A 16,060-nucleotide genomic window follows, 5' to 3' on the forward strand; every position below is an offset into this window, starting at 1 on the left:
GTTTATGCAACAGGGAGACCATTGCAGAGGACATACTACGTGAGTGAGGGTTTGTTGGGAAGAAAATAGACATTTTAACATTTAGCAGCAACATAATTTCCTTTTGCCCTGCACAGCATGTGTGAATTTCGTAGAACGTGAACATTCCGTTCTCAATGCAGCCGAGGAACCGAAGTAGTTGGTCTCCGTCGCAGAGGAAGCCGTTCTGAGAGCACAGACATGGCGGCGTCCTTCCTCCATACAGGACGTCGCAGCTGTCTGCAGGTACTTGAACTTTATTTATCATAATAAAGTTCATAATGATATAGGCTATATTGTGGGCTACCGTCAATTTTCCTGTCCCACTATTTACGTGAAAATGTGTTTTCTGTCTCGGGTAATTGCCAGGGAAACTGACTAACAACTCCACAACTAAATAAATACGAATTCCGATGTATTAAGCTATTAGCCCTTTAAGTTATATTGTGTTTGTAGAGTCCTCCAGACTATGCGCGAAAGGGGTGTGTATTGTTAGTACTCTAGATATGTTGCCACTTGCCAGCTGAGAGCGGCTGGAGCGACGCTGATGGTCTGTTGTGGTTCTGTTCTGACCAGGGTCTGCAGGTGGCGATGTGGAGCAGACTGGGTCCTCACGCAGCACTCAGCTCCACTCCTGCAGACAGCAGGACCAGGAGGACACACATTAGTAAGACCGACACACTATCTCTCTCTTTCTCTCTCTCACACACACACACACACACACACACATCAGGAAGGCCCATTCACACTATTTCTGACACACACATCAGGAAGGCCCACTCACCTTCTAATGTAAATCCACCCATTAATAAAACCTACCTTTCCCTCTATCTCTCTCTTTATCTCATGTATCCACCACTCTCACACTAAATATGCTGTATGCATTGTGCCGAGCCAACAGAACACAACAGTATGACAAAATTATATATCAACTCTGCCTGGTGCTTATTGGTTGTCTGGGAGCGATCATCATTGCAAAGATGCATTTAAAAAGTAGACACACCTCTGCCATACGGGTTGGCATAGCAACGGTTACAAGAAAGACTCTTGTTGTTAATTCTGTACTCAAGGTGCGGCACATACCGAGTCCAATTCAATAAAAAACATTTAAAATAAATAACATTGTGTCGTTTCTGTCCATCAATAGTTTTAATTGACAAATTCTAGAAATATATATATAAAAAAAAAGTTTGAACAGCAAGTTTATGATAACAGTTACATCCGGTTGATCTCAGCGCTACGGCAAACGGCAAACATAAAACAGTCAAATAATCTAACAATGCTCTCTCTGAGATAGTCATGAAAAAGTTCTGAACCTCAATGCTGTGTAACAGCGTTTTCCGTGTACCTGCTTTCTCCCTGCCCGACGCAGAGAAGGCCAAACCTCAGCCTGCTGTTGACATCGCCAAGCTGCTGCAGAGTCTGCGTTCTGCCAAGACAATCAAAGCTACAGACACTGCCCCCTCTGGGGCCGCTGCGGCTGGGAGTCACTCAGGGCCTCCTTCCCCTGACCCCCACCCTGACCCCCACCCTGACCCCCACCCTGACTTTGTCCCGGTCCCTGATCTGCACCCTTCAAACCCAGACAAAGACCTCAGGGCAGAGCCTGTAGAAGATCTTTCTCCCCTTAGGGCAGAGCCTGTAGAAGATCTTTCTCCCCTTAGAGCAGAGCCTGTAGAAGATCTTTCTCCCCTTAGGGCAGAGCCTGTAGAAGATCTTTCTCCCCTTAGAGCAGAGCCTGTAGAAGACATTTCTCCCCTTAGAGCAGAGCCTGTAGAATATATTTCTCCCCTTAGAGCAGAGCCTGTAGAAGATATTTCTCCCCTTAGAGCAGAGCCTGTAGAAGATCTTTCTCCCCTTAGGGCAGAGCCTGTAGAAGACATTTCTCCCCTTAGAGCAGAGCCTGTAGAAGATCTTTCTCCCCTTAGGGCAGAGCCTGTAGAAGATCTTTCTCCCCTTAGAGCAGAGCCTGTAGAAGACATTTCTCCCCTTAGAGCAGAGCCTGTAGAATATATTTCTCCCCTTAGAGCAGAGCCTGTAGAAGATATTTCTCCCCTTAGAGCAGAGCCTGTAGAAAATCTTTCTCCCCTTAGGGCAGAGCCTGTAGAAGATCTTTCTCCCCTTAGAGCAGAGCCTGTAGAAGACATTTCTCCCCTTAGAGCAGAGCCTGTAGAATATATTTCTCCCCTTAGAGCAGAGCCTGTAGAAGATATTTCTCCCCTTAGGGCAGAGCCTGTAGAAGATCTTTCTCCCCTTAGGGCGGAGCCTGTAGAAGATTCTATTACAGCTACACCAGCTGCCCCAGTTACCCCTGAACTGCCCTCTGACACAACCATAGCTACACCAGCTGCAGTTGAAGGAGAAGTTGCACCTGCAGCTGAGACAGAATCTGCCACAACGTCTGCATTTGCCCCAGGAGACGCCCTATCTCCCTTGAAGGAAACTACAGTTGCCCCTGTAACAGAGGAGGAGGTAACCGTTTTAACTTTCACCCCAGAACTTTCCTCAGAACAAGATCTTGTTGACCTGGAAGTAACCCTGAAAGTTGCCCCAGTAGTAGTCACAACTGTCCCAGTAGAAGCTGAAGTTACCCCAGTAGAGGTCACAACTGCCCCAGTAGAGTTGGAAATTGCCCCTATAGCGGTCATAACTGCCCCTGTAGAAGCTGCAGTTGCCCCAGTAGAGGTCACAATTCCCCATGTAGGAGTTAATGTTGCCCCAGTAGAGGTGGAAGTTCTCCCAGTTGAGGTCACTACCGCTCCTGTACAGACTGATATTGCCCCAACAGCACCCACAGCTCCACTTGCATTAGAAATGATTGTTGCCCCAGTAAAATACACAACTTCCCCTGTAGCAGCTGAAGTTTCCCCTGTAGAGATCGCAATTGCCTCTGTAGAAGCTGAAGTTGCCCCTGTAGAGGTCACAATTGCCCCAGTAGAAGCTGAAGTTGCCCTGGTAGAGATGGAAGTTGCCCCAGTAGAGGTCACAATTGCCTCTGTAGAAGCTGAAGTTGCCCCAGTAGAGGTCACAATTGCCTCTGTAGAAGCTGAAGTTGCCCCAGTAGAGGTCACAATTACCCCAGTAGAAGCTGAAGTTGCCCTGGTAGAGGTCACAATTGCCCCAGTAAAAGCCGAAGTTGCCCGTGTAGAGGTCACAATTGCCCCAGTAGAAGCTGAAGTTGCCCTGGTAGAGGTGGAAGTTGCCCCAGTAGAGGTCACAATTCCCCATGTAGGAGTTAATGTTGCCCCAGTAGAGGTGGAAGTTCTCCCAGTTGAGGTCACTACCGCTCCTGTACAGACTGATATTGCCCCAACAGCACCCACAGCTCCACTTGCTTTAGAAATGATTGTTGCCCCAGTAAAATACACAACTGCCCCTGTAGCAGCTGAAGTTTCCCCTGTAGAGATCACAATTGCCTCTGTAGAAGCTGAAGTTGCCCCTGTAGAGGTCACAATTGCCCCAGTAGAAGCTGAAGTTGCCCTGGTAGAGATGGAAGTTGCCCCAGTAGAGGTCACAATTGCCTCTGTAGAAGCTGAAGTTGCCCCAGTAGAGGTCACAATTACCCCAGTAGAAGCTGAAGTTGCCCTGGTAGAGGTCACAATTGCCCCAGTAAAAGCCGAAGTTGCCCGTGTAGAGGTCACAATTGCCCCAGTAGAAGCTGAAGTTGCCCTGGTAGAGGTGGAAGTTGTCCCAGTATATGTCACAATTCCCCATGTAGGAGCTAATGTTGCCCCAGTAGAGGTGGAAGTTCTCCCAATTGAGGTCACTACCGCTCCTGTACAGACTGAAGTTGCCCCAGTAGAGGTCACAGCTGCCCCTATAGCAGCTGAAGTTGCACCAGTAGAGATCACAATTGCCCCAGTAGATGCTGAAGTTGCCCTGGTAGAGGTTGAAGTTGCCCCAGTAAAGGTCACAATTGCCCCAGTAGAAGCTGAAGTTGCCCCTGTAGAGGTCACAATTGCCCCAGTAGAAGCTGAAGTTGCCCCAGTAGAGGTCACAACTGCCCCTATAGCAGTTGAAGTTGCACCAGTAGAGATCACAATTGTCCCCGTAGATGCTGAAGTTGCCCTGGTAGAGGTGGAAGTTGCCCCAGTAGATGTCACAATTGCCCCAGTAGAAGCTAAAGTTGCCCTGGTAGAGGTGGAAGTTGCCCCAGTAGAGGTCACAATTGCCCCAGTAGATGCTGAAGATGCTCCAATAGACATCACAACTACCCCTGTAGAAGTGGAAGTTGCCCCAGTAGAGTACACAACTGCCCCAGAAGAGCCTATAGCCACCCCTCCTGTAGAGAGAATTTCCACAACAACAGACTCACCTGTAGAGGTCATCAGTGGAGCACCAGTCACCTCTGCTATTGGACAGGACCTGGCAGTTGAGGCTGCTATTGGCCAGCAGATGGCAGCTGAGGCTGTTACTGAGCTAGAGCCTGCAGCTAAAATTGCCATTGGCCAACTGCAGGCAGCTGATAGTGCTCTTGGCCAACAGTTGGAAGAAACTGAGGTTGCTATTGGCCAGGAGCTAGAAGAAACACAGGTTGCTATTGGCCAGGAGCTAGAAGAAACACAGGTTGCTACTGGCCAGGAGCTGGCATCGGATGTTGCTATTGAGCCTGAGCTGGCAGGTGTGGCTGCTATCGGCCAGGTGGCCCCAGTTCCAGAGACAGTAGACCCTGAAGACTCTGTGATGCTGGGACCATGTGATGGAGAACCAGGGGACTCTGGAGACCAAGACACTGCTGAGGGTACACACACACACACACACACACACACATACATACACACACATACACACACAGCAAAACCTCAGTGTACCAGCTGTTTCCTGTCTTGAAAGCCCATGAAGATGATCTCTACTTCTCTAGACGGTCTGGACCCGGTTCAGAAGATCTTCCTGGACAAGATCAGAGAGTACTCCACCAGGAGCCAGTGAGACCTGCACATTTATCACTCTTTGCAACTCTTTAAAAGTAGCTCTGTAAACTATATATACAGTAGCTCTATACAACTATTTGTAGCTTTATATGGTCTGTAAACTATGTAGGGTGTGCTGTTAACTATATTTAGCTCTATAAGATACATTGAGCTATTTGTACTATATGTAGCTCCATAAGCCTTTATGTCATTGTTCGTACCAAACAGATGTTTACATATGCATTCTGTGTTTCTCCTCGTCATCCTATCAGAGCTTGTGGGGGTCTGGTGGAGGCAGGGATAGAGTATGAGAAAGCCCTGTCAGAGGAGAGAGTGAAGCTCCAGCGTCTGTTTGGGGGAGGAGACCTCAGCCAGTTCCCAGAGTTCTCCTTCCCAGGTATATCTGTGTGTGTGTGTGTGTGTGTCTTCTATAGCATCCTACTGTTGTTGTAATAAGTGTAGGTACTGTCTGCATCAGCTGAAGAAGTGAATTGTTTCTTACTATTCTCTCCCTCCCTTCATTCTCTCATCAGATCCCCCTCTAGATGAGGTGTCCCCTAAATAACCAGCTGTCTTCTTCACTTTTCTTCAAAAAGACCTCTGGGGAAAAACGGTTGATAAAGTTTCAACATAATGGACAGTGTTGTGTTTTCTATACATTACGGTCTTGTAAATTCCTGCTTGGCCTTAGTGGCTGTGCGATAACTTGTAAAATGGTCCGTTTAATACATTAATAATCAATCTAGAACTGATACTATTTTACTTGCTTGGGATGGGTGTTGTAACAGTGTTGTAAAAATAGACTGGGATTTTGTTCGTATCATTACCACAAGTTTATTCATATCGTAAACGCGAATGCCAGGGTTCAGCCTCCAGGGCGGGACAACTCCCGTTCTTGGCTGCAACGCTCCTCCCACATTATAAATATATATGAGAAAAATAGTCGACGTGCCCGTACGTAATGACGACACAAGAAAACTGCGGCCCGCGATTGCAGCAGCGCCTTGTCAGCGTGACGAAGATTGGCACCCAGGTAAGCTGTCACTCAAATTCTTCTTTTTTTCGTCTCCCATCAATCTAACTATCGACGCTGCATGCTCGGATGCAGTGGGTTCGTCATGCAAAGAGAGGACATGCTGGTATGGAGGCGGACAGTGAGGCGCAAGAGACCAGGCGAGAGGGAGCCGCTGCGGTGGCGGAATAAAGATGTCGGCTTGTTTGTCGAGAGAGAAGAGAGAGAGAGGGGAATGGCCCAGGCCCTGTGTGTTCGGCTAATAAAGTGCTGTGTATGTTAGCACTAACCGACCGACTGGTCATCTGGGCACTGTGTGGTCCTTAGATCTCCTCTGTTTTTCGTCTTACGTCCACTTAAGTGTTTACATTACTCCCGCCGCTATAGTAGACCATGCACCCCAGCTCACATGTAAAATATGCTCTCACCAAAAGCCCAGATGCTACACAGGCGCTATTCAATCTGAGTCAGAGTCCGGTGTGTCGGGCAGTCCACTAACGTGTAGTTATAAGCCGTTCACGTGGTAGCCTTTAGTTGTAAATGCCACATGATGAAGGGACGTATTATATTAGCGATAAAAGTGTCTAGAATGTCTATAGGCCTGTGATACGCTACTTTTAACGTTGAGCATGACCACATGTAGACTTGTAGTTCAAATAAGAGGTGTCTCCACATAAAAGCCATGTACGCGTGTTTAGGACTATAGGTGTCCTGGACTGGCATGAGAGAGAGTTGGCATCGCTGGAGACACTGAGATGGCAGAGCAACTGGTTGCTATGGAGGACTACCCCCAGGTCGACCAGGTGAGGGCAGGGTGAAGGCACTCGGATACTCCTGTCGAATATGTTGTTATAATGTTGCGTATACTTACTCTTTCTGTGCTCTCCTTCTCTTTGTCTTCCTCCAGATCCTAGTCATGGGTGTGGGAGAAGAGATGGAAGGGCAGGAGGAGAGGAGTGTGGCGGAGGAGAGGACAGAAGGAGCAGAAGGAATCTCCTCCTCCCCTCACACCCAGACCCCCATGGAAGCGGACAAATCAAACATCTACAGGTAGTCCTTGCCCTCTCCTTCCTCGTGGGTGTAAAACAGCGTGTAGAGTATTTCTGATGATGTGTGTGTGTCTGCAGACACCCCCTGTTCCCCCTCTTGGCTCTCATGTTTGAGAAGTGTGAGCAGTCCACTCAGACGCCAGAGTGTGTAAGCTCCGCCTCCCTTCGCACCGACCTCGACAACTTCCTGATCAGTCACAGGAAGGAGAGCTCCACCGCCAACAGCCTGGACCCTGACACCGACACCCTGGTGAGACACACACACACACAGCATTATGTAGGCTGGCATTGTGATTGGCAAGCTTCATTCTGTAGAGTAGCATTGCTGAAGTGTGTGTGTGTGTGTGTGTGTAGATGGTGGGGGCTCTGCAGGTGTTGCGTATCCACCTGCTGGAGCTGGAGAAGGTCAGTGACCTGTGTAAGGACTTTTGCTCGCGCTACATCGCCTGCCTGAGGACCAAGATGAACTCTGACACCCTGCTGGGGGCGGAGCCGGACAATCCAGACTCTCCTGGACACACACAGGTAACACATGTACACAGGCAACACACATCCACAGGTAACACATGCACACAAGCAAAACAAATATAACTCACAGGTAACACATGCATACCGGTAACACACCTTTAATGCACATATACAGGTCGTACACATGTAACATATGTGTAACACACATATACATGTAACACCCAGCTAACACACACATAGGTAACACATATACACAGCAAGCACGCAGGTAGCACACACATAGGTAACACACGGGTAATACACATACACATCAAACGCACATGAGACACAAGACACACGCGTGTGTGCTGTGTGTGTGCGGTGGCGTCCCCCAGACTGACACGCGTGTTTGTGTGCGTAGAACACCAGCCCTAGTTCAGGAACCCTCAGTCCACATGGCATCATGGTCCCAGCCTCGGCCCTGCAGCATGGCAACTTCACCGTGGCGACAGTCAACCCCACCCAGATGGTTACAGGTATTCACTTCACTGATCCCCAAAGTGTTCAGGAACCTCTATGTCCACAGAATGAGCATGAGCAGTATGAGCAGCAATGAAATATGAGAATAAAGGAAGCACTTTGATTCTGGCTCGGAATCGAATGTAGAATACATGTATTTGTATATAAATATATAAATACTTTGAAAAGGTATTCAATGCTGTTGCAGTCGTAAAATAAGATTCATAAAGATACATATACGTAATTAAAACAACCTGCTACTGTGTGTGTTGTGTGTGTGTGTTGTGTGTGCGTGTGTGAAGCAGGTGGAACAGTGTACCAGCCCATCACAGTGGTCACCCCTCAGGGTCAGGTGCTGGCGCAAGGCCTCTCCCCCGGAACCTTGCGCTTCCAGAAAACACAGGTACTGTGAAAATACTTCATTAAAACACCCAGGTACTGTGAAAATACTTCATTAAAACACCCAGGTACTGTGAAAATACTTCATTAAAACACCCAGGTACTGTGAAAATACTTCATTAAAACACCCAGGTACTGTGAAAATACTTCATTAAAACACCAAGGTACTGTGAAAATACTTCATTAAAACACACAGGTACTGTGAAACTGTAAAAGCAAGTACTGTGATGATGCAGAAAAACAGTAAAGATGTATGTGTGTGTGTGTGTGTGTGTGTAGCTGCAGGTGCAGCTGAGCCAGGACCTGAGTTTCTACCCCCAGCAGCAACAGCATGAGGAGGAGAGCAGCCGGAGCAAGAGAGGAGTTCTACCCAAGCAGGCCACCAACGTCATGAGGTCTTGGCTCTTCCAGCACATCGCTGTAAGTAACACACACAGATACACACACACACACACACACACACAGCCTCGAGTCTAGTCTGATGTATCTCTCTCTCTCTCTTTCTCAGCATCCTTACCCAACAGAGGAAGAGAAGAAGCAGATAGCTATCCAGACCAACCTCTCCCTCCTACAGGTCAACAACTGGTGAGACACAGTCACGCACAAAACAGGAACCAGCACCACCGCCTGGGCCCAGTCAATTGGGTCGTCTGCTAACTGGGTTGCCTGCTGACTGGGTTACCAATTGGTCGACTCTCCGCAGGTTCATCAATGCCAGGAGGCGGATCCTCCAGCCCATGATTGACAGCAGCTCCTCTGACACACCCAAGAGCAGAAAACGGGCCAATCAGAGCCGGCCAACACAGCGCTTCTGGCCTGACTCCATCGCCACAGCAACTGGTCTCCCCCAGGCGATGGAGGAACAGGATGACAACGGTAAATCCCATAATACTCCTGAGTTTCCCTGAGTTCAACTGACAGGAAGTGGAGCATGTAGGGGGAGCTGGCCCCTTAATCTCCCACACTGCAATTGGATGCTTTTCTTCCCTCACTGGGTCAGATAACCTATTCCTGGAACATTTGATCGTATTGTTACCACACAGATTGTGTAATGGTTTTAGTGTTGGTGGTATAGGTTGTTACAAAAGTGTATGAAGGCATGGTATGAGGGAGGGTTGTAAGGGGTATGTGGATGTTGTAAAGGGGCAGTTGATGGTTGGCTTGCCTCAAAGTGAAGTGGTTACCTATACAGAGCTGTTGTGTTATATAGCTGGAGGTGAGAGTTGTGGAGGAATCTGGTCGACCAATTAAGACGCATATTGTAGGAGTTTGACCAATGGGAAACGGGGTTGTAGGAACTTGACCGATACGAATCTCAACTGGCAGACGTTAACCCTAACTTCTTGCTCTCCAGTTGCCATGGTAACGATGGGTGTGAGCGTGGAGGAGCTGCAGAGCCTCTCGTCGGACGGCGCCACACTCGCCATGCAGCAAGTCATGCTGGGAACTCACAGTGAGGAAGAGGAGGATGATGATGATGAAGAGGAGGAGGAGGAGGGAGGCATAGCTGGACTGGGCTGATGGGATCTCTCGAATTCTGTCCTACTGTCGCTCTCCCACTTTCTCTCTCTCTCTCTCTCTCTCTTGCTCTCTGACCCTCTCGCTCTCTCTCACCCTTTTTCTCCTGCATGCCTGTTTGAACGATGTGTTTACCTTCTTCACACAGTCCCAGACTGTCCTAACACCTACACTAGCTGACTATCTAGTACACACCAGATATTTACACTAGCTGACTATCTAGTACACACCTAACACCTACACTAGCTGACTATGTAGTACACATCAGACATTTATACTAGCTGACTATCTAGTAGTACACACTTGACATTTACACTAGCTGACTATCTAGTACACACCAGACATTTATACTAGCTGACTATCTAGTACACACCAGACATGTATACTAGCCACCTAGTTCAGAGCAGTGCTGGTGTGAGGGGTTGGGACAGATCAGACTGGGTTGCATATTTTTATATCTCAGACTTGGCAGGAACTTGTTTATAGTTTCTCTGTTTGCATTTCATCATGGCCCCTTTGTCTCTGCTGGATTTATCAAATAATAAAATAACAATGTTTGTCTGACTGTTGTGTGGACTTTGTGTGTATGAATGATCAGACTCTCAGTTGCTTTATAATCAAATTGGTCTTTACTTCCTGGTTCTGTACAAACAGCCACTATCAGTTAGTCATGGTGATGGCCTGATAAACACACACGCTGACATCCATGTATGTCTGCATCAGTAACACTATGTCCCAGGTGAGACGTGTTGCTTTGGTAACGTACATCCTCAACATCCTGTCGGTCTGTAGAGAACGTGTCAACTGGACTTCAGGTCCCCTGTCACTTATCCCTGAAGGGACAAAACAAGAGTTATATAGACTTACTAAATACACAACACACTTATGCAGACTTACTAAATACACTAAACAGTTATATAGACTCATTAAAAATACAACCGTTACATAGACTCACTAGATATACAATACAGTTATTTAGACTCACTAGATATACAATAGTTATATAGACTCACTAGATATACAATTGTTATATAGATGAAGTAGATATACAAAGCCTACAGACAGTAACGAGTCTATAGTCTTTACCTCCATGAAGGTGTGTATCCAGGGTAGGGCATACAGCACCTGTGTGTATAGCTCTCCTGTTCTGTTCTCTCCACAGCCATAGCTCCAGCCTAACACCCCCCACACCTTCCACACAGACTCCCCCTCACAGGCCAGCGGACCCCCGTTGTCCCCCTGCACACACACACACACACACACAAACAAGTTAGAATTCCCTGCAAGCTACCAACTGATATTTAGTTGGAGTCAGAGGTATCCACTCACACAGAGTGTACAACTTGGTAAGAGTGTAATCTGGTGTGTGTGTGTGTGTGTGACCTCACGTCCCCTACCAGGCAGGAGTGTGGTCCGGTTGGTGTATGTCCGGCACAGAGGCTCCAGGGGGAGGAGGGGGCTTCACACAGCGTGCTGGAGAGCACCTGTACCTGGGCAGACTGGAGCAGCACGCTGGGCTCCCCTGGAGAAACACACCACGATGCTTAACCAAGGAGGGTGGATGGGGGTGGATTTCAGTGGCGCATGTATTTTGTGTGTGTCTCACCCATGGACACAGTCAGTAGTGATGAGTATCCAGGTGAGTGTATGTGTGTGTGTGTATGTGTGTAAGCGTGTGTATATGTGTGTGTGTGTCTCCCCTAACCTCCAATCTGTGTGGCCCCCCAGCCAGAGATCTGGCAGCTTCGCCCCTCCTCTAACTGCTCACCGTGATTGGGCAGACAGATGGGCTTCACCAGGCCTGCAGGGAACAGACAGCCTGGCTCACTAACACTAGGTCTGGGTGAATCCTCACACGCATGTGAAATGGTTACATTCCATTGTTATCATTACAGTATTAAGACTTATTTACGAAAGCTTGGCAACGTCGACAAACGGGAAATGACATATTTATGGGAAGTTACATAACATAGAAGATGTTTACCTGTAAAACTCACAACAGAAGGTGGTGTGTATTTTTGCTCTGCTTGTGTGTTTGTGTACCGTTGAAGCTGAGGGGTTGCTCCAGCCTGATGAGTGCAATGTCATACTCTGTCCTGCGGGGGCGGTAGAGGGCATGATAGACTATCCTCTTCACAGAGAGAGACCCCGCTCCATTAATTGGCTGGGCTGTCAATCCAACATACACCACCCACTGTCCGGGGTCATCAAATCTGATTGGACAGCAGGAGGGCAAAGGGAGAACAACAACCAATTAGGTCCATTATTTCGGCAACATTATTTCGTCCATATCATTCAATTAAATACCATGTGACTTCAAAGCAATACCTCTTGTATCAACCTTGTACTCACATAAGGACTGTATGTAGTTACACTATGTCAAGGGTTAATTAAGTTATTACACATTGTTACGGCCATGGCCTGGTCCCTGTCCCTTTTACACCCCCTGCTGGTTCTCCTGTATCATCCTGCCTAGACCCTCCACACCTGCCGCCCATTACCTCATCATCCTGCAATACTTCAACCCGGCTTTCCAACCACTCCTCGTCAGATCGTTGTCACAGCTACTGTGGTAGTATGCACTTTTGACCCTCAAGCATTGCATGATTCACTTGCCTTCTGTAAATCTGTTTTCTTTGTGCCCAGGATCATCATCCGTGAACCCAGTCCCTGCCTGCCGACCCGCTGATTCACCAAACAAGACCACAACTCAGGACTACACCCAATAAATCACCTAATTGTATCTGTGCTGCATTTGGGTCCACTCTGTACCACACCGTGACACACATGTGAAACATGGTATGGGAGAGGTTGGGCTTTCCAGGGGTAAGTGGATGGTAACATTAATCTTGTTCTGGTGACACAACTTTCAACTGCCACACACATACACACTCAAACATATTCATGATCAATAGTCAATTCCAGTCAATTCATAGTCATTTATACACGCATTCATGTGCGTATGAATGACTGTACGTATTTCAACCATTAACTAATGAAGAGCAGTGAGCATCGAGATGTGCATGCGTGTGTACGTGTGTGTGTGTATACGTGCGTGTCTCACCCATAGACACAGTGAGCAGCAGTCAGTATCCAGGTGTGTGTGATGACCGCTGCCCCACAGGTGGGTGTGTGCTTGTGGTGCAGGCTGGCCATCCAGGGGAGGTGTCCAGGGGGGGACGCTGCCCCCCCGACAATACGAGACTCTAGCCTGGGCCTGAGACTACAATCTGGTGGGGGGGGGGGATACACACACACACACCCAAACAGATACAAGTAACAGAGCTCAATAGGCTGATTTCACTCTTACTGTGGTGTAAAGTCATCTTACTTGTAATGCCTAATCCTCACAGGCACATATATATATATATATATATACACACACACTCATTACAGTAACTTACCCAGGCAGCTAAGTGTGGTCACATTTCCAGAACTGCATTGGGTCTTACTGGGTACAGAACAGGGAAGAGGTTACACACACGCATACACACATACACACACACACGCACACACCAACACCAGACGTGGGACCTCCTCCTGATGTAGGACGAGAAAACGTTTGATTGGTTGGTGTACCTGAGGAGGGTGGGGTTCTGGATGCTGATGGAGGGTTGGAGGGTGAGCAGGTTGAGGTTGACCAATACCAGGCCAGTCTGGAGGAAGGGTTCCACAGAGGAGAGGGGGAGGGAACTGTAGCTGCTGTAACTGCACACAAACACACACACACACACAAGCATGTGCATGCACACGCACACATACAGTTGGGTTGACAGTCGTCCTTACTGCAGAAGCTCTATGTAGCTCCTCAGATAAAAGGGTGATGGTAAAACGGAACATCTTGACCTACTTACAACTGTGTGTGTGTGTGTGTGTGTGTTGATTCGCTGCGAGGGAATGGTAACAGGATTACCACTGTGGTTAATGGAGAAGGAACACCTACCATGGCCCTGTGCCAGTCTGAGAAAACACCTGTGGAGGGCTGATGAGGATAAGTCTGTACCTGGGGGTGTGTCTGTACCTGGGGGTGTGTCTGTACCTGGGGGTGTGTCTGTACCTGGGGGTGTGTCTGTACCTGGGGGTGTGTCTGTACATGGGGGTGTGTCTGTACCTGGGGGTGTGTCTGTACCTGGGGGTGTGTCTGTACCTGGGGGTGTGTCTGTACATGGGGGGGTGTTTGTATCTACCTGTCGTATCCCAGCTGTCTGCAGGCAGCGTGTCCCAGGGAGGAGGAGTTTCCACCTGTAGAACACACAGTCCACCACGCCCCCTTACTGCAGACCTGGAGCACTGAACCACGCCCACTCACACGCACTACAAACACACACACACACAGGAAGTGTTGTGGAGTGTGCGTCTGTAGCAGCATGTGTGTGAGTGTGTGTGGGAGTGTGTGTATGCGTGTGTAGTGTGTGTGTGTCTCACCACAGTTGAGCTCATCGTCTCCATGAGGACAATCTTTGACCGCGTCACAGAGGGAGCTCTGGTGCACACACACCTGGGAGGAGGTACAGCGGAACTTCCCAGAACAGCCCAGTCCCACTGTGGAAACACACACACACAGATACACACACAGAAACACAAACACACACAGAGACACACACACACACACACAGAAACACACACACAGATACACATACTGACACTGTCAAGGCTCCTCTCGAAATCTCATGTAACACTTAGTACTGCTGTCTCCAGTTACATAGAACAACAAGATCTGGTTGCACAAAATCTATTCTACACCCATATCTTTCAATACACACTCTGAACTCCACCCCCCACATGCCTCTACCTCTCTCTTTTCCTCTCTCTCTAGACAGATCCAGAAGAAGAAGCTCCATCCATCCATCCATCCATCCAAGTTAATTTATGCATTGTTGAAAGATGGACAGACTGACAGGTAGACTGGTATGTAGACAGACCGACAGACAACATACAGATAGACAGACAGACAGGCTAATATATAGACAGACAGACGAACAGACAGACTGATGTACAGACCGACAGACAGGCTGATAGACAGACTGACAGACAGACATGGAGACAGACAGACTGATGTCCAGACCGACAGACTGATATACAGACAGACAGACAGACAGACAGACATGCAGACAGACAGGTACCTCCCAGTCCTATCCCCAGGATCAGGATCAGTGCCAAGACCAGTCCCAGCAGCACTAACAGCGCCCTCCAGTGGTGCACTACGTAACCTCGCAACGACTTTGTCTCCACAAGGGAAGAGAAAACAGCACTGTCCCCTGCAGCACCACAGAAGAAGAGAAAGAGCAGTAGTCATGCAGGACAGATAATAAAGCGTGTGTGTGTGTGTGTGTGAGAGCGAGAGAGACAGACAGCACGCGTGTGTGTATGAACATGTATGTGTACGTACCGTGGATGAAGGGCTGGACCTTGATGATGGCGGGGGCCGTGCCGGGGTGATGTCTCTGGGCCAGCGGGACGACTGGGGGGACCAGGGCGGGAAGGCGGGGGTAGGAGGCCAGGGGGGAACCGGTGGAGACATGGGGGGCAGGGGGCAGGTTGGAGCCGGAGGTGTGGGAGTCGGGGAGGGGGGTTTGGGAGGTGGGGACGTTGGGGTGGGAGGGCTCCTGGATGTAGCTGCCACTGATGGCCAGGCTGCTGATGTAACAGCTGGAGGGCGTCTCCACCACCGGCAGGTCCTCCTCATCACTGGCAGACTCCTCCTCCTCGCCTGCTAGCCCCGCCCCCGGACCCTGCACACCAACAGCGTTGTGGATGGGGCTTCATTGTGTGTGAGAGTGTTGTCTGTGAGAGTGACAGTGTGTTGACGCGATCTGGATAAGCGTGTGTCTCTGAGAGAGTGTGTGTGAGAGGGAGCGTGTCATGTGATTGTGATAAAGAGTGATAAGTGTGTTTGTCTCTGAGAGTGTGTGAGAGCAAACGTGAGAGAGTGTTAGCATGTGTGTGTGTGTGTGAGTGCCACTGACCTTCTCCTGAGAGCGTGTTCCTTCTGTGTTAGCCGGGTGTTCGCTGGTCATTATCCTATCAGGCATCGTTATGTCTCCTCAACCAGGTAATCATCCCAGCCCCTTTGAGTTCAACTGACTGACTGGTCCACAATCACTCAGGCTGACTGGCCTGGTTGTTGGACTGGATGACTGTCGTGATGACTGACTGTGCTGTGTCTGCCTGTCTGACCCTCTGACTGG

General features: G+C 48.8%; 3 protein-coding genes across 13 annotated transcripts; 2 read left to right on the plus strand and 1 right to left on the minus strand.

Moving 5' to 3' along the window:
• The first annotated feature begins 1 nt into the window (after nt 1).
• Nucleotides 2-5,562, plus strand: LOC134007160 (calphotin-like). 6 transcript variants are annotated; one of them, XM_062446367.1, is made up of 7 exons: nt 2-264; nt 595-685; nt 1,391-4,518; nt 4,552-4,759; nt 4,880-4,943; nt 5,201-5,325; nt 5,462-5,562. In XM_062446367.1, exons 1-7 carry the CDS (start codon nt 220-222, stop codon nt 5,491-5,493), a joined length of 3,693 nt encoding a protein of 1,230 aa, XP_062302351.1. In that variant the 5' UTR covers nt 2-219; the 3' UTR covers nt 5,494-5,562. The 6 variants fall into 6 exon arrangements, with proteins under 6 accessions (XP_062302351.1, XP_062302352.1, XP_062302353.1 ...); XM_062446368.1 differs by having other exon boundaries at nt 1,391-3,984; nt 4,096-4,759; XM_062446369.1 differs by having other exon boundaries at nt 1,391-3,984; nt 4,159-4,759.
• A 297-nt stretch (nt 5,563-5,859) lies between these two features.
• pknox1.2 (pbx/knotted 1 homeobox 1.2) lies at nt 5,860-10,436 on the plus strand. Of its 4 annotated transcripts, none has more exons than XM_062446372.1 (11): nt 5,860-5,961; nt 6,639-6,743; nt 6,848-6,990; nt 7,068-7,239; nt 7,344-7,514; nt 7,858-7,972; nt 8,258-8,358; nt 8,634-8,774; nt 8,863-8,939; nt 9,058-9,230; nt 9,709-10,436. In XM_062446372.1, exons 2-11 carry the CDS (start codon nt 6,696-6,698, stop codon nt 9,873-9,875), a joined length of 1,308 nt encoding a protein of 435 aa, XP_062302356.1. In that variant the 5' UTR covers nt 5,860-5,961; nt 6,639-6,695; the 3' UTR covers nt 9,876-10,436. The 4 variants fall into 4 exon arrangements, with proteins under 4 accessions (XP_062302356.1, XP_062302359.1, XP_062302357.1 ...); XM_062446375.1 differs by having other exon boundaries at nt 8,640-8,774; XM_062446373.1 differs by lacking the exon at nt 5,860-5,961 and adding an exon at nt 5,981-6,067.
• Nucleotides 10,437-10,501: 65 nt separating this feature from the next.
• tmprss3b (transmembrane serine protease 3b) lies at nt 10,502-16,060 on the minus strand. Of its 3 annotated transcripts, none has more exons than XM_062446959.1 (13): nt 15,839-16,060; nt 15,262-15,604; nt 14,996-15,130; nt 14,298-14,414; nt 14,060-14,186; nt 13,452-13,580; nt 13,277-13,323; nt 12,937-13,102; nt 11,916-12,085; nt 11,578-11,673; nt 11,270-11,394; nt 10,998-11,111; nt 10,502-10,705 (listed from the first exon to the last, which is right to left on the minus strand). In XM_062446959.1, the coding sequence occupies exons 1-13, from the start codon at nt 15,902-15,904 to the stop codon at nt 10,700-10,702; spliced, it is 1,641 nt and encodes a 546-aa protein (XP_062302943.1). In that variant the 5' UTR covers nt 15,905-16,060; the 3' UTR covers nt 10,502-10,699. The 3 variants fall into 3 exon arrangements, with proteins under 3 accessions (XP_062302943.1, XP_062302942.1, XP_062302944.1); XM_062446958.1 differs by having other exon boundaries at nt 10,959-11,111; XM_062446960.1 differs by lacking the exon at nt 14,996-15,130 and having other exon boundaries at nt 10,959-11,111.

The sequence above is a fragment of the Osmerus eperlanus genome, chromosome 21 (genome assembly GCF_963692335.1).
Source record: "Osmerus eperlanus chromosome 21, fOsmEpe2.1, whole genome shotgun sequence".
Taxonomy (NCBI): domain Eukaryota; kingdom Metazoa; phylum Chordata; class Actinopteri; order Osmeriformes; family Osmeridae; genus Osmerus; species Osmerus eperlanus.